Source organism: Oncorhynchus clarkii, chromosome 28 (genome assembly GCF_045791955.1).
Source record: "Oncorhynchus clarkii lewisi isolate Uvic-CL-2024 chromosome 28, UVic_Ocla_1.0, whole genome shotgun sequence".
Taxonomy (NCBI): domain Eukaryota; kingdom Metazoa; phylum Chordata; class Actinopteri; order Salmoniformes; family Salmonidae; genus Oncorhynchus; species Oncorhynchus clarkii.
The window spans coordinates 44,047,730-44,073,982 of NC_092174.1; the positions used below are offsets into that span (position 1 = coordinate 44,047,730).

The 26,253-nt window shown below is 47.2% G+C and overlaps 1 protein-coding gene across 1 annotated transcript in view; it reads right to left on the reverse strand.

The window, feature by feature from the left end:
* The window catches only part of LOC139387234 (netrin-G1-like), a 147,606-nt gene that overhangs the window by 15,565 nt on the left and 105,788 nt on the right, over nucleotides 1–26,253 (reverse strand). The window contains exons 3-5 of the mRNA XM_071133337.1: nucleotides 26,123–26,253; nucleotides 6,598–6,624; nucleotides 5,829–5,873 (exon numbers count right to left, since the gene is read on the reverse strand). The exon at nucleotides 26,123–26,253 is cut by the window's right edge and continues 48 nt beyond it. Of these exons, the coding sequence (XP_070989438.1) occupies nucleotides 5,829–5,873; nucleotides 6,598–6,624; nucleotides 26,123–26,253 (203 nt within the window). The remainder of the gene's footprint in view (nucleotides 1–5,828; nucleotides 5,874–6,597; nucleotides 6,625–26,122) is intronic.

Below are 26,253 nucleotides of genomic sequence, written 5' to 3' on the forward strand. Positions count from 1 at the left end.
TATGTTGACTTGACATTTGCTAATATGGTGATAATGATAGCGGTGTGTAGCGGTTAGCAGTTATGATATGAAGGTTTGGCTTGGAAATGCTTTCGCCTGGTCACAGACAGCTGTTGTGCAGCTGTTCTGCAGTGTTGTGCACTGAATCCCACAAGAAAAGGGACAAATTGAGAGAAAGAGAGCGTGTAGATGAAGAGAAGGAATTAACGAGCAAAGTGATCATGCATTGTCCAATAGAAACTCTCGTTTGCAACTGTTTGGACTAATGATTACACCCTAGATCAGCTAGATACAGGCAAGAGTGTATTGAATGTTAATGGATTCCTCAAATGTGTCTCTTGACCTGTGTGCACCTACGTTGTAAACTTTCATTCATAGGCTAAGTTGTATCAACTTCATGATGGGTATAGGGAAAATTTTACTATTACGTAGTAACCTAAACCTATCGCTGTTACATTGAACTGGGTGAATGGAATATGAATGACAGTAACCTAAACCTATCGCTGTTACATTGAGCTGGGTGAATGGAATATGAATGACAGTAACCTAAACCTAACGCTGTTACATTGAACTGGGTAAATGGAATATGAATGACAGTAACCTAAACCTAACGCTGTTACATTGAGCTGGGTGAATGGAATATGAATGACAGTAACCTAAACCTAACGCTGTTACATTGAGCTGGGTGAATGGAATATGAATGAAAGTAACCTAAAACTATCGCTGTTACATTGAAAAGGGTGAATGGAATATGAATGACAGTAACCTAAACCTATCGCTGTTACATTGAACTGGGTGAATGGAATATGAATGACAGTAACCTAAACCTAACGCTGTTACATTGAGCTGGGTGAATGGAATATGAATGACAGTAACCTAAAACTATCGCTGTTACATTGAACTGGGTGAATGGAATATGAATGACAGTAACCTAAACCTATCGCTGTTACATTGAACTGGGTGAATGGAATATGAATGACAGTAACCTAAACCTCTCGCTGTTACATTGAACTGGGTGAATGGAATATGAATGACAGTAACCTAAACCTGTCACTGTTACATTGAACTGGGTGAATGGAATATGAATGACAGTAACCTAAACCTATCACTGTTACATTGAACTGGGTGAATGGAATATGAATGACAGTAACCTAAACCTGTCACTGTTACATTGAGCTGGGTGAATGGAATATGAATGACAGTAACCTAAACCTAACGCTGTTACATTGAGCTGGGTGAATGGAATATGAATGAAAGTAACCTAAAACTATCGCTGTTACATTGAAAAGGGTGAATGGAATATGAATGACAGTAACCTAAACCTATCGCTGTTACATTGAACTGGGTGAATGGAATATGAATGACAGTAACCTAAACCTCTCGCTGTTACATTGAACTGGGTGAATGGAATATGAATGACAGTAACCTAAACCTGTCACTGTTACATTGAACTGGGTGAATGGAATATGAATGACAGTAACCTAAACCTATCACTGTTACATTGAACTGGGTGAATGGAATATGAATGACAGTAACCTAAACCTGTCACTGTTACATTGAGCTGGGTGAATGGAATATGAATGACAGTAACCTAAACCTGTCACTGTTACATTGAACTGGGTGAATGGAATATGAATGACAGTAACCTAAACCTATCGCTGTTACATTGAGCTGGGTGGATAAGCTACAGTCCACCACATCCGCCCATGTCAGCCTTCCGCATCTACGGTGGAAGGTGGATAAGCTACAGTCCACCACATCCGCCCATGTCAGCCTTCCACATCTACGGTGGAAGGTGGATAAGCTACAGTCCACCACATCCGCCCATGTCAGCCTTCCACATCTACGGTGGAAGGTGGATAAGCTACAGTCCACCACATCCGCCCATGTCAGCCTTCCACATCTACGGTGGAAGGTGGATAAGCTACAGTCCACCACATCCGCCCATGTCAGCCTTCCACATCTACGGTGGAAGGTGGATAAGCTACAGTCCACCACATCCGCCCATGTCAGCCTTCCGCATCTACGGTGGAAGGTGGATAAGCTACAATCCACCACATCCACCCATGTCAGCCTTCCGCATCTACGGTGGAAGGTGGATAAGCTACAGTCCACCACATCCGCCCATGTCAGCCTTCCACATCTACGGTGGAAGGTGGATAAGCTACAATCCACCACATCCACCCATGTCAGCCTTCCGCATCTACGGTGGAAGGTGGATAAGCTACTGTCCACCACATCCGCCCATGTCAGCCTTCCGCATCTACGGTGGAAGGTGGATAAGCTACAGTCCACCACATCCGCCCATGTCAGCCTTCCATATCTACGGTGGAAGGTGGATAAGCTACAGTCCACCACATCCGCCCATGTCAGCATTCTGCATCTACGGTGGAAGGTGGATAAGCTACAGTCCACCACATCCGCCCATGTCAGCCTTCCACATCTACGGTGGAAGGTGGATAAGCTACAGTCCACCACATCCGCCCATGTCAGCCTTCCGCATCTACGGTGGAAGGTGGATAAGCTACAGTCCACCACATCCGCCCATGTCAGCCTTCCGCATCTACGGTGGAAGGTGGATAAGCTACAGTCCACCACATCCGCCCATGTCAGCCTTCCGCATCTACGGTGGAAGGTGGATAAGCTACAGTCCACCACATCCGCCCATGTCAGCCTTCCGCATCTACGGTGGAAGGTGGATAAGCTACAATCCACCACATCCGCCCATGTCAGCCTTCCACATCTACGGTGGAAGGTGGATAAGCTACAATCCACCACATCCACCCATGTCAGCCTTCCGCATCTACGGTGGAAGGTGGATAAGCTACAGTCCACCACATCCACCCATGTCAGCCTTCCACATCTACGGTGGAAGGTGGATAAGCTACAGTCCACCAAATCCGCCCATGTCAGCCTTCCACATCTACGGTGGAAGGTGGATAAGCTACAATCCACCACATCCACCCATGTCAGCCTTCCGCATCTACGGTGGAAGGTGGATAAGCTACTGTCCACCACATCCGCCCATGTCAGCCTTCCGCATCTACGGTGGAAGGTGGATAAGCTACAGTCCACCACATCCGCCCATGTCAGCCTTCCACATCTACGGTGGAAGGTGGATAAGCTACAGTCCACCACATCCGCCCATGTCAGCATTCCGCATCTACGGTGGAAGGTGGATAAGCTACAGTCCACCACATCCGCCCATGTCAGCCTTCCACATCTACGGTGGAAGGTGGATAAGCTACAGTCCACCACATCCGCCCATGTCAGCCTTCCGCATCTACGGTGGAAGGTGGATAAGCTACAGTCCACCACATCCGCCCATGTCAGCCTTCCGCATCTACGGTGGAAGGTGGATAAGCTACAGTCCACCACATCCGCCCATGTCAGCCTTCCGCATCTACGGTGGAAGGTGGATAAGCTACAGTCCACCACATCCGCCCATGTCAGCCTTCCGCATCTACGGTGGAAGGTGGATAAGCTACAGTCCACCATATCCGCCCATGTCAGCCTTCCGCATCTACGGTGGAAGGTGGATAAGCTACAGTCCACCACATCCGCCCATGTCAGCCTTCCGCATCTACGGTGGAAGGTGGATAAGCTACAGTCCACCACATCCGCCCATGTCAGCCTTCCGCATCTACGGTGGAAGGTGGATAAGATACAGTCCACCACATCCGCCCATGTCAGCCTTCCGCATCTACGGTGGAAGGTGGATAAGCTACAGTTCACCACATCCGCCCATGTCAGCCTTCCGCATCTACGGTGGAAGGTGGATAAGCTACAGTCCACCACATCCGCCCATGTCAGCCTTCCACATCTACGGTGGAAGGTGGATAAGCTACAGTCCACCACATCCGCCCATGTCAGCCTTCCACATCTACGGTGGAAGGTGGATAAGCTACAGTCCACCACATCCGCCCATGTCAGCCTTCCACATCTACGGTGGAAGGTGGATAAGCTACAGTCCACCACATCCGCCCATGTCAGCCTTCCACATCTACGGTGGAAGGTGGATAAGCTACAGTCCACCACATCCGCCCATGTCAGCCTTCCACATCTACGGTGGAAGGTGGATAAGCTACAGTCCACCACATCCGCCCATGTCAGCCTTCCACATCTACGGTGGAAGGTGGATAAGCTACAGTCCACCACATCCGCCCATGTCAGCCTTCCACATCTACGGTGGAAGGTGGATAAGCTACAGTCCACCACATCCGCCCATGTCAGCCTTCCACATCTACGGTGGAAGGTGGATAAGCTACAGTCCACCACATCCACCCATGTCAGCCTTCCGCATCTACGGTGGAAGGTGGATAAGCTACAGTCCACCACATCCGCCCATGTCAGCCTTCCACATCTACGGTGGAAGGTGGATAAGCTACACGGTTTGTTAGTCAGACCGTCGTTCACCATGAAAATCGGGTCTTCTCAGGAAAACATCAGTTGCGTCCGAACAGTTTGGCCTCGTAAAGTGTCACAGAACTTCTAATGATGTCGGTAATGCCGAAGTGCCAACTTCTGTCTGTAATGTCCAAACCGTTTGAGCCACAAACGAATACGGCTCTAACGAACACAATGCCGTTCTCTGTTTTGCTCTACGACTCCCACAAGTGTCACAGGATTCGTCTGACGGTAGCCCATACAAACGGATCGAAGTTTGGAGGTGGTTTCGTGACAACAAAATAAGGGGTTAATTTTGGGTCCAAAAAAGCATTAATATTTCCTGAGCTTTCTTATATCTCCTAAATGATATAGGACATTCACAGATTAGGTGTTACCTATCGGAAATATGTGAATACATGCTAAACCGCACCAATAGCTTGTACTTGGCTATTCCCACCTCCTTGCTTGTTCTGCCCCAATGTGCTTAATTTGCTCCAATTGGAGAGAAAAAATGGCGACTATAAATCTTGGTTTAGTTATCAGTTCCTTTGACAGAAGACTCATCCTGTGTTTTTTTCTCTGTTTCTCTCACTCTACTCTCCTTGTACTCCCTCTCTCTGCTCTCCTTATCCTCTCTCTACTCTCTGTTTTCTCTCTGCTCTCCTTATCCTCTCTCACTCTCTGTTTTCTCTCTGCTCTCCTTATCCTCTCTCACTCTCTGTTTTCTCTCTGCTCTCCTTATCCTCTCTCACTCTGTTTTCTCTCTACTCTCCTTATCCATTCTCACTCTCTGTTTTCTCTCTACTCTCCTTATCCTCTCTCTACTCTCCTTATCCTCTCTCTACTCTCCTTATCCTCTCTCTACTCTCCTTATCCTCTCTCACTCTCTGTTTTCTCTCTCTTCCCTCTGTCAATTTCCTCCTCTCTCTCTCTCTCTCTCTCCCTCTCTCTCTCTCCCTCTCTCTCTCCCCCCCTCTCTCTCTCTTTCCTTTTCCTATACTCTCCTCTCAGTGAGGATAGCAGAGGGGAAGCCCCCATGGAGAGAATTGTGGGTAATTAAGATAGAGGGCCTGATCAAAGGCATCTAAGAGCTGAGGAGAGGTTGAGGTGTGTGTGTGAGAGAGAGAGAGAGAGAGAGAAGGGGGGGGGAGCTGAATAGAGGTGTAGGTGATCACTGGATGTCACCTAGTGATGTGGACTTTTCAGAGGTCAGTATTAGAATGGCTGGAGTGTGTGTGTGCGTGTGTGTGTGTGTGTGTGTGTGTGTGTGTGTGTGTGTGTGTGTGTGTGTGTGTGTGTGTGTGTGTGTGTGTGTGTGTGTGTGTGTGTGTGAGAGAGAGAGAGAGAAAGTTCACAGTGTGTATGGGATAGCATTACCCCAATTTCAGTTCTTGAATTTCAGTTTAGTAAGAATCAAATCAACCTCAATTTTAGCCTACCTTGATTACGGTTTGCAACACCTAGAGATGAAGCATTAGCTCGATCTGTGTAAAGATGGGAGAGGTCATATAAGTGACAGTTACTTTACGCTATCAGATAGTTCATCCTGGATTAATTGAATGCACATTGACAGCATGCACAGCCTTCTCACTAAAGGCAGTCCTAATGATGTTGCGTGAACATGCACGACTGTTATAATAGAGAGAGTCAAGGTCACTGAGTAGCAGTGTTTGTAATCTCCACCAAAATACTCTAGAATCTTGATTCATGTTCCATTTCGATACCAACTATGATAATGATAATAGATAATGGTTTGTGCTTTAGGGACTTGGATCTACAAGGGGGCGGCAGGTAGCCTAGTGGTCAGTAACCGAAAGGTTGCTGGATTGAATCCCCGAGCTGACAAGGTAAAAATCTGTCGTTCTGCCCCAGAACAAGGCAGTTAACCCACTGTTCCTAGGCCGTCATTGTAAATAAGAATTTGTTCTTAACTGACTTGCCTAGTTAAATAAAGGTTTAAAAAAGTACTAATGACTTATTTCATGCAACATGAGTGAGTAGACATTTTGAGAGGCTCAAGAAGCTTATCTAGCCAAAAGACGTTCACCTCCACTATTTGGGGAACAAGCACCGAGGCCCATGGCTAAAAACGACACAGTCATCTCTTAAAGACATTATCGTTTGTCGATGCTCCCCAGAAATGGATTCTTATAAAAGATTAAGTCTGAGGTGAAAATTATAAATGTATTTAAATGTTGATTTACTTACGCACTGGTCCATGACTGCTATGGATACCTATGGAGAAAAAGAATGAAAGGAGAGAAAGATATATATATTTTTTAAATGACAAAGAGAGAAAGAGACATGATCAAAGTATGTCCACAGCTTTTATCTTTTACACCTTAAAATATCAGAGTAGAATTGGCCACAAACTAAACTTAACATTCCGGAAGATACAGAATTTATACAGTATATATAAAATAAGAGATATCATGTAAACTGGTGAAATGCCAACCACAGGATTATGTATGTCATCAATTTTCAACATAAACAAACCTTGTATAAAATATGTTGAGTTTATTCCTTTGAAACAACGTCAGATCATTGTTACGTATATCTACTATCAGAAAAACAATAGGATGGGGAAGAAGCACCTCCTACTGAAGAGTTGATCTATCTACAGCTATTCATTTGGTCTCCCATCCAGGGATTTAACTAAGACTAGCTTTGATATTTGTCATTGATTACGACCAATGTGCTATCGTGAGAATGATTATCAATAAATCTCGTATTAACTAAATACATTCACTTTTGTTCTGAGAAGTCATTCCAAAAGATGGGTTTAACATAACAAATGAAATGTAACCATACTCTACAAATCATATAGCATCAATTATAATAGATCTATAAAGCATTTACAAAGTCATCAACAGCCATTGTTTCAATTCAACCCAGGGTTCAACTATAAAGAGACGATACAAATAGGCCCAGGATTTTAAGCTTTCGGTTGATTTTGAAATATAAACAAAATTACCTGACATTGTTTTTCCATTGGAATTTGGTTGTGTTTTTAGATGGTTGAAAGCATGGTGATAACACATTGGGGATTCAACTCACTTCTAGCTGTCTTTTCCAGTCGACGAATAAAGGTTAAAATATCATTGATCAACAATGATCTCAAACAAATATTCCACATTGAAATGACGTGGGAATTTGCCCAGTGGGAAGAGATTGAAACAGGTATTTGAGCAATTCTTACAACAGCTTCTTTTCGTGTTTGGCATCAATCAATCGCAAACCCTTGACTTTTCCCAAAAAATTGTCCATCTCTTTTCAGGGACTACTTTACAGCTTTAGGCACTCCACAGTTTCCACTGATTCACAGCGGTGGGCCAACAGACGAGACGGTGAATTAGGGATGATACGTTGCATGGGCCTAACCAAGCACTCATTCACAATGGCCCAAACACAAAGTCTTCCTTGTTGATGGGCCAAGCACTGATGATAATTAAGGCCTTCAAATGGCAAAGTGTCAACAAAATCAAGGCTGGAAATGTTGCAATGTTCTGAGAACAAAATAAATCAACGTGGAATGGGATAGACAACTGATTTCGCAAAAGCATTTCTGAGCTAGGATTTCTCACACAATGTTTTAACATTTCTTAAAGGTGTAGAGAATACCTACTAACATCCCTACTAACATCCCTACTAACACCCCTACTAACATCCCTACAAACATTCCTACTAACATCCCTACTAACATCCCTACTAACATCCCTACTAATATCCCTACTAATATCCCTACTAATATCCCTACTAACATCCCTACAAACATCCCTACTAAACACCCCTACTAACACCCCTACTAACATCCCTACTAACATCCCTACTAACACCCCTACTAACATCCCTACTAACATCCCTACTAATATCCCTACTAACACCCTTACTAACATCCCTACTAACACCCCTACTAACATCCCTACTAACACCCCTACTTATATCCCTACTAACACCCCTACTAACATCCCTACTAACATCCCTACTAACACCCCTACTAACACCCCTACTAACATCCCTACTAATATCCCTACTAACACCCCTACTAACACCCCTACTAACATCCCTACTAACATCCCTACTAACATCCCTACTAATATCCCTACTAACATCCCTACTAACACCCCTACTAACACCCCTACTAACATCCCTACTAATATCCCGACTAACACCCTTACTAACATCCCTACTAACACCCCTACTAACATCCCTACTAACACCCCTACTTATATCCCTACTAACACCCCTACTAACATCCCTACTAACACCCCTACTAACATTCCTACTAATACCCTTACTAATATCCCTACTAACACCCCTACTAATATCCCCACTAATACCCTACTAATACCCTACTAACAGCCCTATTAACACCCCTACTAACAACCCTATCCCTACTAACACCCCCACTAATACCCTACTAATACCCTACTAACACCCCTACTAACAACCCTATCCCTACTAACACCCCTACTAACACCCCCACTAACAGCCCTACTAGCACCCCTACTAATACCCCTACTAATATCCTTACTAACACCCCTATTAACACGCCTACTAACACCCCTATCCTTACTAACCCCCCTATCCCTACTAACACCCCTATTAACACCCCTACTAACCCCCCTATGCCTACTAACACCCCTATCCTTACTAATACCCCTATCCTTACTAATACCCCTATCCTTACTAACCCCCCTATCCTTACTAATACCCCTATCCTTACTAACACCCCTATACTTACTAACACCCCTATCCTTACTAACCCCCCTATCCCTACTAACACCCCTTATCCTTACTAACCCCCTATCCTTACTAACCCCCCTATCCCTACTAACACCCCTATTAACACCCCTACTAACCCCCCCTATCCTTACTAACCCCCCTATGCCTACTAACACCCCTATCCTTACTAATACCCCTATCCTTACTAACCCCCCTATCCTTACTAATACCCCTATCCTTACTAATACCCCTATCCTTACTAACCCCCCTATCCTTACTAATACCCCTATCCTTACTACCACCCCTATCCTTACTAACACCCCTATCCTTACTAACCCCCCTATCCCTACTAACACCCCTTATCCTTGCTAACCCCCTATCCTTACTAACCCCCCATCCCTACTAACACCCCTATTAACACCCCTACTAACCCCCCCCTATCCTTCCTAACCCCCCTATGCCTACTAACACCCCTATCCTTACTAATACCCCTATCCTTACTAACCCCCCTATCCTTACTAATACCCCTATCCTTACTAACCCCCTATCCTTACTAACACCCCTATTAACACCCCTATCCTTACTAACACCTCTATCCTTACTAACACCCCTACTAACACCCCTATCCCTACTAACACCCCTATCCTTACTAACACCCCTATCCCTACTAACCCCCCTTATCCTTACTAACCCCCTATCCTTACTAACACCCCTATCCCCATTAACACCCCTATCCTTACTAACACCCCTATCCATTACTAACACCCCTATCCATACTAACACCCCTATCCCTACTAACACCCCTATCCCTACTAACACCCCTATTAACACCCCTATCCCTACTAACACCCCTATTAGCACCCCTATCCCTACTAACACCCCTATCCTTACTAACCCCCCTATCCCTACTAACCCCCCTTATCCTTACAAACCCCTCTATCCTTACTAACCCCCCTATCCTTACTAACACCCCTATCCCTACTAACCCCCATATCCTTATTAACACCCCTATCCCTACTAACACCCCTATTAACACCCCTATCCCTACTAACATCCCTATTAACACCCATATCCTTACTAACACCCCTATCCCTACTAACACACCTATTAACACCCATATCCTTACTAACCCCCCTATCCTTACTAACACCACTATCCCCTACTAACCCCCTATCCTTACTAACACCCATATCCTTACTAGCCCCCTATCCTTACTAACACCCCTATCCCCTACTAACCCCCTATCCTTACTAACACCCCTATCCCTTACTAACACCCCTATCCTTACTAACACCCCTATCCTTACTAACACCCCTATCCTTACTAACACCCCTATACTTACTAACACCCCTATCCTTACTAACACCCATATCTTTACTAGCCCCCTATCCCTACTAACCCCCCTTATCCTTACTAACCCCCTATCCTTACTAACACCCCTATCCCCATTAACACCCCAATCCTTACTAACACCCCTATCCATTACTAACACCCCTATCCATACTAACACCCCTATCCCTACTAACACCCCTATCCTTACTAACACCCCTATCCCTACTAACACCCTTATTAACACCCCTATCCCTACTAACACCCCTATTAGCACCCCTATCCCTACTAACACCCCTATCCTTACTAACCCCCCTATCCCTACTAACCCCCTTTATCCTTACTAACCCCTCTATCCTTACTAACCCCCCTATCCTTACTAACACCCCTATCCCTACTAACCCCCCTATCCTTATTAACACCCCTATCCCTACTAACACCCCTATTAACACCCCTATCCCTACTAACATCCCTATTAACACCCATATCCTTACTAACACCCCTATCCCTACTAACACCCCTATTAACACCCATATCCTTACTAACCCCCCTATCCTTACTAACACCCCTATTAACAACCCTATCCCTACTAACCCCCCTATCCTTATTAACACCCCTATCCCTACTAACACCCCTATTAACACCCCTATCCCTACTAACACCCCTATTAACACCCATATCCTTACTAACCCCCCTATCCTTACTAACACCCCTATTAACAACCCTATCCCTATTAACACCCCTATCCTTACTAACACCCCTATTAACACCCCTATCCTTACTAACACCCATATCCTTACTAGCCCCCTATCCTTACTAACCCCCCTATCCTTACTAACACCCCTATCCTTACTAACATCCCTATCCTTACTAACATCCCTATCCTTACTAACACCCCTATCCTTACTAACCCCCTATCCCTACTAACCCCCTATCCTTACTAACCCCCCTATCCTTACTAACACCTCTATCCTTACTAACACCCCTACTAACACCCCTATCCCTACTAACACCCCTATCCTTACTAACACCCCTATCCCTACTAACCCCCCTTATCCTTACTAACACCCCTATCCTTACTAACCCCCTATCCTTACTAACACCCCTATCCCCATTAACACCCCTATCCTTACTAACCCCCCTATCCTTACTAACACCCCTATCCTTTTTAACACCCCTATCCTTACTAACACCCCTATCCTTACTAACACCCCTACTAATATCCCTTCGAACACCCCTAATAACACCCCTACTAATATCCCTACTAACACCCCTATCCTTACTAACACCCCTGTTTATCCGGTTCATGTTACCGCGGTTGTGCGTTGTGCAGCCTCGCCTGTGCGTTTGGGCCAGGGTGTATATTAAAGTTCTTATTTTAGCCCTTCCCAGGATTTGATGGCACGACGGCACGCTGCCAGGGGTTCCTGCTGCAGCTGAACCTGTATCTGGGGACCGTCCACCCGGCTCCTTCGGGACGTGGGAGGGTGTCAGCTCTCGTCTCGTGCCTCTCGGGGAAAGCCCTGGAGTAGGCTAACGCCGTGTGGGTAGAAGGAAATGCGGCGCTGGACCACTTCAAGGAGTTCATCCGCCGGTGAACGTGTCTTCCACCTGAGGCAGGGGACGAGGAGTGCCCAGGAGTACGCCCTGGACTTCCGGACCCTGGCCGACGGAGCGGGATGGAACGACAGGGCCCTGATCAACCACTATTGCTGCAGTTTGCGCGAGGATGTCCGTCGGGATTTGGCCTGCAAGGACACCACCCTCACCTTTGACCAGCTGGTGAACCTGTCCATCCGGCTGGATAACCTGCTGGTCACCCACGGACGTTCAGACGCAGCTCTGTCGGTTCCATCTCCCAGCACCACCGCTCCGGTGCCTATGGAGCTGGGGGGTGCTGCGCTCAGGGAGGCCGGAGGGGGGGCCTTCACTTGCACCATCTGTGGTCGCAGAGGACACACTGCTGGTCGGTGTCGGGTTGGTTCCTCTGGGGGTCGAGGCAACAGGCAGAGCGCTCTGGCATCATCCCAGGTGAGCTTGCACCATTCTCACCCAGAGCCTTCTGTTGCCCACCTGTTTTTGCAAGCCAACTTTCCTGAGTTTTCCTCGCATTCCCAGCATAAGGCGCTCGTCGATTCAGGCGTGGCTGTGAATTTTATCAACAGAGGATTCACCCATAGTTTAGGGATCCCCATTGACCCAGTGGTTAGGCCCTTTCCAGTTTACGCGTTGGACAGTCAACCTTTAGGGTCCGGCTTTATCAGGGAAGCCACCACTCCTTTGGTCATGGTGAAGCAGGAGAGTCACAGGGAGAGAATTAGTATCGTCCTCATTGACTCTCCAGCATTTCCTGTGGTGCTAGGCCTTCCCTGGTTAGGTTGTCATGACCCCACTGTTTCATGGCAAAGTAGGGCTCTAACCTCGGTTGTCGCGAGAGTGCTCAGGAAGGTGTTTGGGGTTTCCATTGGTGCTACTATGGTGGAAAGTCCAGACCAGGTCTCCACCGTGTGAATTCCCCTCGAATATTCAATTACCACCCCATCATCGGGGGGATTGTGCAATAAACATTCAGGTAGACGCCAAATTTCCCAGGAGTCATGTGTATCCCCTGTCACAGGCAGAGACGGCGGCTATGGAGACATATGTCTCCAAATCTCTGCGTCAGGGGTACATTCGGTCCTCCACTTCACCTACCTCCTCGAGTTTATTTTTTGTGAAGAAGAAGGAGGGAGGTCTGTGCCCGTGTATTGACTATCGAGCCCATAACCAGATCACTGTGAAGTGCAGTTACCCGCTACCTCTCATAGCCACAGCAATTGAGGCAATGCACAGGGCGAGCTTCTTCACCAAACTAGATCTCAGGAACGCTTACAACCTGGTGCGTATCCGGGAGGGAGACGAGTGGAAGACAGCGTTCAGTACAACCTCAGGGCATTATAAATACCTCGTCATGCCGTACGGGTTGATGAATGCTCCGTCAGTCTTCCAAGCCTTTGTGAACGAAATTTTCAGGGACCTGCACGGGCAGGGTGTAGTGGTGTATATCGATGACATTCTGATATACTCCGCTGCACGCGCCGAGCATGTGTCCTTGGTGCGAAGGGTGCTTGGTCGACTGTTGAAGCATGACCTGTATGTCAAGGCTGAGAAATGCCTGTTCTTCCAGCAGTCTGTCTCAGTCTCCTTCCTAGGATACCGCATTTCCACCTCAGGGGTGATGGAGATGGAGAGTGACCGCATTTCAACCGTGTGTAATTGGCCAATTCCCATCACGGTAAAGGAGGTGCAGCGTTTTTTAGGGTTTGCCAATTACTACTGGAGACTTATCCAGGGTTTTGGTCAGGTAGCAGCTCCCATTACCTCACAGCTGTAAGGGGGCCAGGTGTGTTAGCAGTGGTCGGCTGAGAAGGACAGGGCTTTTTGTCACCTAAGGGCTCTGTTTACCTCGGCTCCCGTGCTGGCGCATTTGGATCCCTCTTTTGCGTTCAAGGTGGAGGTGGACACGTCAGAGGCTGGGATAGGAGCTCTGCTCTCTCAGAGCTCAGGTACGCCACCGAAGCTCCGCCCCTGTGTCTTCTTCTCGAAAAAGCTCAGCCCGGCAGTGCGAAACTATGATGTGGGGGACCGGGAGCTGGTGGCTGTGGTGAAGGCGTTGAAGGCGTGAAGACATTGGCTTGAGGGGGCTCAACACCCTTTTCTCATCTGGACTGACTACCGCAACCTGGAGTACATCTGGGCAGAGAGGATACTGAATCCTCGTCAGGCAAGGTGGGCCATGTTTTTACCCATTTTGTTTTCACCCTTTCTTCCAGACCAGGTTCCCAGAGTGTTAAGGCAGATGCAATGTCCCGGCTGTATGACACAGAGGAGCGGCCCATAGGTCCTACCCCCATACTCCCGGCCTCCTGCCTGGTGGCGCCGGTAGTATGGGAGCTGGACACGGACATTGAGCGGGCGTTACGTGCAGAGGCCGCTCCCCTCCAGTGTCCCGCTGGGCGTCTGTACGTTCCGTCTGCTGTCCGTGACAGGTTGATCTATTAGGCCCACACGTCACCCTCCTCTGGTCATCCAGGCATTGGTCAGACGGTGCGCTGTCTGAGTGGGAAGTACTGGTGGCCCACCTTGGCAAAGGATGTGAGGGTTTATGTTTCCTCCTGCTCGGTGTGCGCCCAGTGTAAGGCTCCTAGGCACCTGCCCAGAGGTAAGCTACACCCCTTACCCGTTCCACAACGGCCTTGGTCGCATCTGTTGGTCAATTTCCTCACAGATCTTCCTCCCTCACAGGGTAACACCACGATCCTGGTCGTTGTGGACCGTTTTTCCAAGTCCTGCCGTCTCCTCCCTCTGCCCGGTGTCCCTACGGCCTTACAGACTGCGGAGACCTTGTTTACACACGTCTTCTGGCACTATGGGGTGCCTGAGGATATAGTGTCTGATCGGGGTCCCCAGTTCACTTCGAGGGTCTGGAGGGCGTTCATGGAACGTCTGGGGGTCTCGATCAGCCTTACCACGGGTTTTCACCCCGAGAGTAATGGGCAGGTGGAGAAAGTGAACCAGGATGCGGGTAGGTTTCTGCGGTCTTATTGTCAGGACTGGCTGGGGGAGTGGGCAGTGTTCGTGCCCTTGGCTGAGACGGCTCAGAACTCGCTCTGCCACTACTCCACTAAACTCTCGCCCTTCCAGCGCGTACTGGGGTACCAGCCGGTTCTGGCGCCTTGGCATCAGAGTCCTGCGGTGGACAACTGGCTCAGGCGTGCAGAGGAGACCTAGGAGGCTGCCCATGTTCACCTCCAGCGCGCTGTGCTGCGCCATGAGCCGTCACTGCAGTGAGGCCCCGCTGTTTGCACCGGGGGACTGGGTCTTGCTCTCGACCCGAAACCTGCCCCTCCGCCTGCCCTGCCTGAAGCTGGGACCGCGGTTTGTGGGGCCATTTAAAGTCCTGAGGAGACTGAACGAGGTTAGTTACCGGTTACAGCTTCCCACCGATTACCATTTTAACCCCTTGTTCCATGTGTCTCTCCTCATGCCGGTGGTGGCTGGCCCGCTCCAGGAGTCTGAGGTGCGGAAGGTTCCTCCGCTCCCTTTGGAAATCGAGGGGGCCCCGGCGTACTCCATTCACTCCATACTGGATTCGAGGCGTCGGTCGAGGGGCCGTCAGTACCTCGTGGACTGGGAGGGGTACGGTCCGGAGGAGAGATGCTGGGTCCCAGTGGAGGACGTTTTGGACCCTTCTATGCTGCCGGTGTTCCACTGTCTTCATCCGGATCGCCCTGCACCTCGCCATCCGGGTCGTCCCCAAGGCCGGTGTCGGCGTGTTGCTGGAGCCACGCGTCAATGAGGGGATACTGTCACGACTTCCGCCGATGTCGGTCCCTCTACTTGTTCAGGTGGCATTCGGCGGTCGACGTCACCGGTCTTCTAGCCATCGCCGCTGCACCTTTCATTTTCCATTTGTTTTGTCTTGTTTTCCCGCACACCTGGTTCACATTCCCTCATCAGACTAAATGTATGTTACTCTATGCTTCCCCCATGTCTGTGTGTGGAATTGTTCTTTGTGTAGGGTGTTACGCTACAGACAGGCTTGTAGCGCAAGCTTGTTTTGTTTGTTTGTTTATCCGTTCATGTTACCGTGGTTGTGCGTTGTGCAGCCTCACCTGTGCCTTTGGGCCAGGGTGTATATTAAAGTTCTCCTGTTATCACCCATCCCTGCTCTCCTGCGCCTGACTTCCCGACAACCAGTCACTCACCCTGTTACAATAGTTATATCAGTTTTATCAAACCCTACAGTTATATTGTGTCAGTTCTATCAGTTCTACCAGTTGTGTCAGTTCTATCAGTTCTATCAGTTCTACCAGTTCTATCAGTTCTATCACTTCTACCAGTTGTGTCAGTTCTATCAGTTCTACCAGTTGTGTCAGTTCTATCAGTTCTATCAGTTCTATCACTTCTACCAGTTGTGTCAGTTCTATCAGCTCTATATGTTCTGTCGGTTCTATCACTTCTACCAGTTGTCAGTTCTATCAATTCTATCAGTTCTATCAATTCAAGTCTTCACTGACATTTTCAACATGTTTCTGACCCAGTCTGTGACACCTACAGTACCAGTCAAAAGGTTTGGACACACCTACTCATTCAAAATTGTTCTTTATTTTTACTATGTTGTACATTGTAGAATAATAATGAAGACATCCAAATTACGTAATAACACACGTGGAATCAAGTAGTAACCAAAAAAGTGTTAAGCAAATCAAAATATATTTTATATTTAGATTCTTCAAGGTAGCCACCATTTGCCTTGATGACAGCTTTGCACACTCTTGGTTTTCTCTCAACCAGCTTCATGAGGAATGCTTTTCCAACAGTCTCGAAGGAGTTCAAAAATACTCTGAGCACTTGTTGGCTGCTTTTCCTTCAGTCTGCGGTCCAAAACCTCCCAAACCGTCTTCATTGGGTTCTGGTTGGTGATTGTTGCCAGGTCATCTGATGCAGCACTCCATCACTCTCATTGGTCAAATAGCCCTTACATAGCCTGGAGGTGTGTTTTGGGTCATTGTCCTATTGAAAATAAATTATATTCCCACTAAGCGCAAATCATATGGGATGGCATATCGCTGCAGAATTCTGTGGTAGCCATGTTGGTTAAGTGTGCCTTGAATTATAAATAAATGACAGACCGTGTCACCAGCAAAACACCCACACACCATCACACCTCCTCCTTCATGCTTCACGGTGGGAACCACACATGTGGAGATCATCCGTTCCCTTTTACTCTGTCTCACAAAGACATGGCAGGTTGGAACCAAAAATCTCAAATTTGAACTCATCAGACCAAAGGACAGATTTCCACTGGTCTAATGTCCATTGCTCGTGTTTCTTGGCCCAAGCAAGTGTTTTATTCTAATTTGTGTCCTTTAGTATTGGGTTCTTTGCAGCAATTTGACCATGAAGGCCTGATTCACGCAGTCTCCTCTAAACAGTTAATGTTGAGATATGTCTGTTACTTGAACACTGTGAAGCATTTATTTTGGCTGCAATTTTGGAGGCTGGTAACTCTAATGAGCTTATCCTCTGCAGGTGACTGGTTCTTCCTTTCCTGTGGTGGACCTCATGAGAGCCAGTTTCATGATAGCGCTTGATGGTTTTTGCGACTGCACTTGAAGAAACTTTCAAAGTTCTTAAAATATTCTGCATTGACTGACCTTCATGTCTTAAAGTAATGATGGACTGTCGTCTCTCTTTGCTTATTTGAGCTGTTTTTGCCATAATATGGACTGGTACTGTACATGTTTCAAGCAGACCACCATAGTCCTTGTGCCCAAGAACACCAAGGTAAACTGCCTAAATGACTCTCGACCTGTAGCACTCACATCTTTAGCCATGAAGTGCTTTGAAATGCTTATCATGGCTCACATCAACACCTTCATACCAGAAGCCCTAGACCCACTCCAATCAGCATACAGCCCCAACAGATCCACAGATGATGCAATCTCTATTGCACTCCACCCTGCCCTCGATAAAATGAACACTTATATGAGAATGCTATTCATTGACTACAACTCAGTGTTCAACACCATAGTGCCCTCAAGGTTCATCACTAAGCTAAGGACCCTGGGACTAAACACCTCCCTTTGCAACTGGATCCTGGACTTCATGACGGGTCGCCCTCCAGGTGGTAAGGAGAGGCAACAACACATCTGCCATGCTGAACCTCAATACGGGTGCCCCTCAGGGGTGCGTGCTTAGTCCCCTCTTGTGCTCCCTGTTCACCCATGACTGCGTGGCCAAGCACGACTCCAACACCATCATTAAGTTTGCCGATGACACAACGGTGGTAGGCCTGATCAGAGAGGAGGTCAGAGACCTGGCAGTGTGGTGCCCCGGACATCAATCTCTCCATCAATGTGATCAAGACAAAGGAGATGATTGTGGACTACAGGAAAAGGAGGGCCGAGCATGTCCCATTCTCATCGACGGGGCTGTAGTGGGGCAGGTTGAGAGCTTCTAGTTCCTTGGTGTCCACATCACCAACAAACTTTTATGGTGCAAACACACTAAGACAGTTGTGAAGTTGACATGACAATGCCTATTCCCCCTTGGCTTAGATCCCCAGAACCTCAAAACGTTATACAGCTGCACGAGAGCATCCTGACTGGTTTAATCACCGCCTGGTATGGCAACTGCTCCAACCGCAAGGCGCTTCAGAGGGTAGTGCATACGGCCGACCTTCCTGCCACCCAGGACCTCTACACCAGGCAGTGTCAGAGGAAAGCCCTAAAAATTGGCAAAGACTCCAACAACCCTAGTCGTGCTGCAAGCGGTACCAGAGCGCCAAGTCTAGGTCCAAAAGGCTTCTTAACAGATTCTAACCCCAAGCCATAAGACTCCTGAACATCTTATCAAATGACCACCTGGAATTTTTGCATTGACTCCGCCCTTTAAAAAAAAACTTTGCTGCTACTGTCTGTTTATTATCTATGCATAGTCACTTTCGAAATCAAATCAAATCAAATCAAATTTTATTTGTCACATACACATGGTTAGCAGATGTTAGTGCGAGTGTAGCGAAATGCTTGTGCTTCTAGTTCCGACAATGCAGTAATAACCAACAAGTAATCTAGCTAACAATTCCAAAACTACTACCTTATAGACACAAGTGTAAAGGGATAAAGAATATGAACATAAAGATATATGAATGAGTGATGGTACAGAGCGGCATAGGCAAGATACAGTAGATGGTATTGAGTGCAGTATATACATATGAGATGAGTATGTAAACAAAGTGGCATAGTTAAAGTGGCTAGTGATACATGTATTACATAAGGATGCAGTAGATTATATAGAGTACAGTATATACATATACATATGAGATGAGTAATGTAGGGAACATTATATTAGGTAGCATTGTTTAAAGTGGCTAGTGATATATTTTACATCATTTCCCATCAATTCCCATTATTAAAGTGGCTGGAATTGAGTCATTGTGTTGGCAGCAGCCACTCAATGTTAGTGGTGGCTGTTTAACAGTCTGATGGCCTTGAGATAGAAGCTGTTTTTCAGTCTCTCGGTCCCAGCTTTGATGCACCTGTACTAACCTCGCCTTCTGGATGATAGCGGGGTGAACAGGCAGTGGCTCGGGTGGTTGCTGTCCTTGATGATCTTTATGGCCTTCCTGTGACATCGGGTGGTGTAGGTGTCCTGGAGGGCAGGTAGTTTGCCCCCGGTGATGCGTTGTGCAGACCTCACTACCCTCTGGAGAGCCTTACGGTTGTGGGCGGAGCAGTTGCCGTACCAGGTGGTGATACAGCCCGACAGGATGCTCTCGATTGTGCATCTGTAGAAGTTTGTGAGTGCTTTTGGTGATAAGCCAAATTTCTTCAGCCTCCTGAGGTTGAAGAGGCGCTGCAGCGCCTTCTTCACGATGCTGTCTGTGTGGGTGGACCAATTCAGTTTGTCTGTGATGTGTACGCCGAGGAACTTAAAACTTACTACCCTCTCCACTACTGTTCCATCGGTGTGGATAGGGGGGTGTTCCCTCTGCTGTTTCCTGAAGTCCACAATCATCTCCTTAGTTTTGTTGACGTTGAGTGTGAGGTTATTTCCCTGACACCACACTCCGAGGGCCCTCACCTCCTCCCTGTAGGCCATCTCGTCGTTGTTGGTAATCAAGCCTACCACTGTTGTGTCGTCCGCAAACTTGATGATTGAGTTGGAGGCATGCGTGGCCACGCAGTCGTGGGTGAACAGGGAGTACAGGAGAGGGCTCAGAACGCACCCTTGTGGGGCCCCAGTGTTGAGGATCAGCGGGGTGGAGATGTTGTTGCCTACCCTCACCACCTGGGGGCGGCCCGTCAGGAAGTCCAGTACCCAGTTGCACAGGGCGGGGTCGAGACCCAGGGTCTCGAGCTTGATGATGAGATTAGAGGGCACTATGGTGTTAAATCCCGAGCTGTAGTCGATGAACAGCATTCTCACATAGGTATTCCTCTTGTCCAGATGGGTTAGGGCAGTGTGCAGTGTGGTTGAGATTGCATCGTCTGTGGACCTATTTGGGCGGTAAGCAAATTGGAGTGGGTCTAGGGTGTCAGGTAGGGTGGAGGTGATATGGTCCTTGACTAGTCTCTCAAAGCACTTCATGATGACGGAAGTGAGTGCTACGGGGCGGTAGTCGTTTAGCTCAGTTACCTTAGCTTTCTTGGGAACAGGAACAATGGTGGCCCTCTTGAATCATGTGGGAACAGCAGACTGGGATAGGGATTCATTGAATATGTCCGTAAACACACCAGCCAGCTGGTCTGCGCATGCTCTGAGGACGCGGCTGGGGATGCCGTCTGGGCCTGCAGCCTTGCGAGGGTTGACACGTTTAAATGTTTTCCTCACGGAGAGGAAGAGAGGAGAGTCTGCATGTTTTAGTTGCGGGCAGTGTCAGTGGCCCTGTATTGTCCTCAAAGCGGGCAAAAAAGTTATTTAGTCTGCCTGGGAGCAAGACATCCTGGTCCGTGGCGGTGCTGGTTCTCTTTTTGTAATCCGTGATTGACTGTAGACCCTGCCACATACCTCTTGTGTCTGAGCCGTTGAATTGAGATTCTACTTTGTCTCTATACTGACGCTTAGCTTGTTTGATTGCCTTGCGGAGGGAATAGTTACACTGTTTGTATTCGGTCATGTTTCCAGTCACCTTGCCCTGATTAAAAGCAGTGGTTCGCGCTTTCAGTTTCACGCAAATGCTGCCATCAATCCACGGTTTCTGGTTTGGGAATGTTTTAATCGTTGCTATGGGAACGACATCTTCAACGCACGTTCTAATGAACTCGCACACCGAATCAGCATATTCTTCAAATGTTGTCGTCTGACGCAATACGGAACATATCCCAGTCCATGTGATGAAAGCAGTCTTGGAGTGTGGAATCAGATTGGTCGGACCAGCGTTGAACAGACCTCAGCGCGGGAGCTTCTTGTTTTAGTTTCTGTCTGTAGGCAGGGATCAACAAAATGGAGTCAGCTTTTCCGAAAGGAGGGCGGGGCAGGGCCTTATATGCGTCGCGGAAGTTGGAATAGCAATGATCCAAGGTTTTTCCCGCCCTGGTTGCGCAATCGATATGCTGATAAAATTTAGGGAGTCTTGTTTTCAGATTAGCCTTGTTAAAATCCCCAGCTACAATGAATGCAGCTTCCGGATATATGGATTCCAGTTTGCAAAGAGTCAAATAAAGTTCGTTCAGAGCCATCGATATGTCTGCTTGGGGGGGAATATACATGGCTGTGATTATAATCGAAGAGAATTCCCTTGGTAGATAATGCGGTCTACATTTGATTGTGAGGAATTCTAAATCAGGTGAACAGAAGGACTTGAGTTCCTGTATGTTGTTTTGGCCACACCACGTCACGTTAACCATAAAGCATACGCCCCCGCCCCTCTTCTTACCAGAAAGATGTTTGTTTGCTGGCTGCACCGCCTCGGATAGCGTCTCTCCAGTGAGCCATGTTTCCGTGAAGCAAAGAACGTTACAGTCTCTGATGTCCCTCTGGAATGCTACCCTTGCTCGGATTTCATCAACCTTGTTGTCAAGAGACTGGACATTGGCGAGGAGAATGCTAGGGAGTGGTGCACGATGTGCCCGTCTCCGGAGTCTGACCAGAAGACCGCTTCGTTTTCCCCTTTTTCGAAGTCGTTTTTTCGGGTCGCTGGCTGGGATCCATTCCGTTGTCCTGGGTGAAAGGCAGAACACAGGGTCCGCTTCGCGAAAGTCATATTCTTGGTCGTACTGATGGTGAGTTGACGCTGCTCTTATGTTCAGTAGTTTTTCTCGACTGTATGTAATGAAACCTAAGATGACCTGGGGTACCAATGTAAGTAATAACACGTAAAAAAACAAAAAACTGCATAGTTTCCTAGGAACGCGAAGCGAGGCGGCCATCTCTGTCGGCGCCGGAACCCCTACCTACATGTACATATTACCTCAATTAATCTGTACCCCAGCACATTGACTCGATACCGGTAGCCCCTGTATATGGATAGATTCATTATTGTTATTTTATTGTCACTTTTTTATTTATTTTAATTTTTTTATTTAGTCAATATTTTCATAACTCTTATTTTTCTCAAAACTGCAATTTTGGTTAAGGGCTCGTAAATAAGTATTTCACGGAAAAGTCACATGTGACAAATACGATTCCATTTGATTGCATTCCCAGTAGAGTGGAGGCTGTTATAGCAGCCAATGGGGCTCCATATTAATGCCCATGATTTTGGAATGAGATGATCGACAAGCAGGTGTCCACATACTTTTGGTCATTTAGAATATGTCTATATCTAATGTATATGATAGTGTAGATGTATTCTTGTCCATAGTTCATCCCTTTAATCCTGACAGCTCTAGTCCCCTAGCAACAGAGAGCCTCCTTTCATCTTAGGTTTTTACATGGAAGGTCACGTACAGCTATATATCTGCATATGTTGGGTCCTGATGTTTACATGGAGGGTCACGTACAGCTATATATCTGCATATGTTCAGTAAGGTCCTGAATATGAAATATGTCAAATGTAATACCCCGTCTGTCACTAGGAGATGTATTGCTATTGTGACTAAAGACGATGACTTGATGACAGATGAGTGCTATTAAACTAGAATTAAATTCTGCACTTTCAGCAAATTTGTCTTCAAGGACCGTACGGTTAATATCCTAGCAGGAAATATGAGCCGTTGCGTTAGTTGCTGCATGGGGAAAAACGCATGTGTGCTATAGGAATCATCCCAACTGGCATCCTATTCCCTACACAGTGCACTACAATGGCTCATAGGGCTCTCTGGTCAACAGTAGGAATAGGGTGCCATTTTGGATGCAGAAAATAGTCTTCTCTTATGAGAGAATAACAAATAACTCAAATCGAAGACAAAAAAAAAAAACCTAATTAAACTTCCACACCTGTGTGGAGTAATGTTATTCTGGTATTATGCAATACTACCAGGGTGCCATATGCAATATCATTGCATTCTGTCTTTCTCCAAACCAGTGTGTCATATCTTTTTTTGATATGGAGCATATGGAGAGTGGGTCTGGGGTTTTATCCGTTCAGTGCAGATGCGTCCGAGGGGTTGGCTGTTTTTAATAACGCCCTGTCAATCTGAGAGAGAGGGACAGCTGGTCCCACGTTGCAGAGAGTCTCCTAACTGGAGGAGCGCAGTGTAGGGGGAAATCAAGGCACTTCTCCTTAGACGACACATACATGGGTATGAAGGCACACCTGGGAGTATGTGCACACACCCTGAATGCACACACAGGTACACACATGCACACACACACACACACACACACACACACACGCACACGCACACGCACACACACACGCACACGCACACGCACACATACACACACTCTTAATTTGCTGACACACACTTAATAACAAGCACACACATTTATACTGACCTTATCCCTCAGTGTTGGTCTGGCTATAATAATTCATCCCTCAGTGTTGGTCTGGCTATAATACTTCATCCCTCAGTGTTGGTCTGGCTATAATACTTCATCCCTCAGTGTTGGTCTGGCTATAATACTTCATCCCTCAGTGTTGGTCTGGCTATAATACTTCATCCCTCAGTGTTGGTCTGGCTATAATACTTCATCCCTCAGTGTTGGTCTGGCTATAATACTTCATCCCTCAGTGTTGGTCTGGCTATAATACTTCATCCCTCAGTGTTGGTCTGGCTATAACACCTTTTCCCTCGGCTGATTGTAGCACCTTACTCATCAGTGTTGAGTTTGAGTTGAGTTCATTTTTATTTTTACAGGGACAGTGCACGTTAATCAATGTTTCAGTAAAAGTGCCAGTTTTAGCCAGCTGACTAATTTTAAACCGCAGTTCCTGGGCAGGTTATTTTTTTACACTGAGAGGTAAGGTGCTATAATCAGCTCTTATTCCTCAGCTATAATCAGTTTTGAGCTGATTATACTACCTTATCCATGGTGTTGGATATAATAACTTATCCCTCGGTGTTGGGCCGATTATAGCACCTTATCCCTCAGTGTTGGGCTGATTATAGCACCTTATCCCTCAGCGTTGGACCGATTATAGCACCTTATCCCTCGGTGTTGGGCTGATTATAGCACCTTATCCCTCAGTGTTGGGCTGATTATAGCACCTTATCCCTCAGTGTTGGGCCGATTATAGCACCTTATCCCTCAGTGTTGGGCCGATTATAGCACCTTATCCCTCAGTGTTGGGCCGATTATAGCACCTTATCCCTCAGTGTTGGGCCGATTATAGCACCTTATCCCTCAGTGTTGGGCCGATTATAGCACCTTATCCCTCAGTGTTGGGCCGATTATAGCACCCTATCCCTCAGCGTTGGACCGATTATAGCACCTTATCCCTCGGTGTTGGGCTGATTATAGCACCTTATCCCTCAGTGTTGGGCCGATTATAGCACCTTATCCCTCGGTGTTGGGCTGATTATAGCACCTTATCCCTCGGTGTTGGGCCGATTATAGCACCTTATCCCTCAGTGTTGGGCCGATTATAGCACCTTATCCCTCGGTGTTGGGCCGATTATAGCACCTTATCCCTCAGCGTTGGACCGATTATAGCACCTTATCCCTCGGCGTTGGGCCGATTATAGCACCTTATCCCTCGGTGTTGGGCCGATTATAGCACCTTATCCCTCGGCGTTGGGCCGATTATAGCACCTTATCCCTCAGCGTTGGACCGATTATAGCACCTTATCCCTCGGTGTTGGGCTGATTATAGCACCTTATCCCTCAGTGTTGGGCCGATTATAGCACCTTATCCCTCAGCGTTGGACCGATTATAGCACCTTATCCCTCGGTGTTGGGCTGATTATAGCACCTTATCCCTCGGTGTTGGGCCGATTATAGCACCTTATCCCTCAGCGTTGGACCGATTATAGCACCTTATCCCTCGGCGTTGGGCCGATTATAGCACCTTATCCCTCGGTGTTGGGCCGATTATAGCACCTTATCCCTCGGCGTTGGGCCGATTATAGCACCTTATCCCTCAGCGTTGGACCGATTATAGCACCTTATCCCTCGGTGTTGGGCTGATTATAGCACCTTATCCCTCAGTGTTGGGCCGATTATAGCACCTTATCCCTCAGCGTTGGACCGATTATAGCACCTTATCCCTCGGTGTTGGGCTGATTATAGCACCTTATCCCTCAGTGCTGGATATAACACCTTATCCCTCAGTGCTGGATATAATACCTTATCCCTCAGTGTTGGGCTGATTATAGCACCTCATCCCTCAGTGTTGGGCTGATTTTAGCACCTTATCCCTGTGTTGGGATGATTATACTACCTTATCCCTCAGTGCTGAATATAACACCTTATCCCTCAGTGTTGGGCTGATTATAGCACCTTATCCCTCAGCGTTGGGCCGATTATAGCACCTTCTCCCTCAGTGCTGGATATAGCACCTTATTCCTCTTCTAGCTTCCCTAGAGTTAGCTTTCCTGGTGTTAGCCTGGGGTTAGCCTGCATTAGATATATTAAGGAAATGAGCCCCCTGGCCAGAGACCTGGGAACTGACAGATCAGACAGAAATCTCCTCCAAGATTGACGAAAAGCCCACATGCCTCAAATATCATTATTTTATACTTGATTAGATTCTACTGAACGAGTGAAACTTTTTCCACAATTGGTTTTTAGATAGACGTAGTCTACTCACAGATGTTAGCAGTTCCTCTGGGGATGGGCAGGTAGGATCCGACGCTCCAGGGTCGTCCGTGGTAGTGTCTCTTACAGCGGCCGCAGTCTGGTCCTGTTGTGTTGTGTTCACACTCACACCCCAGCTTCCCC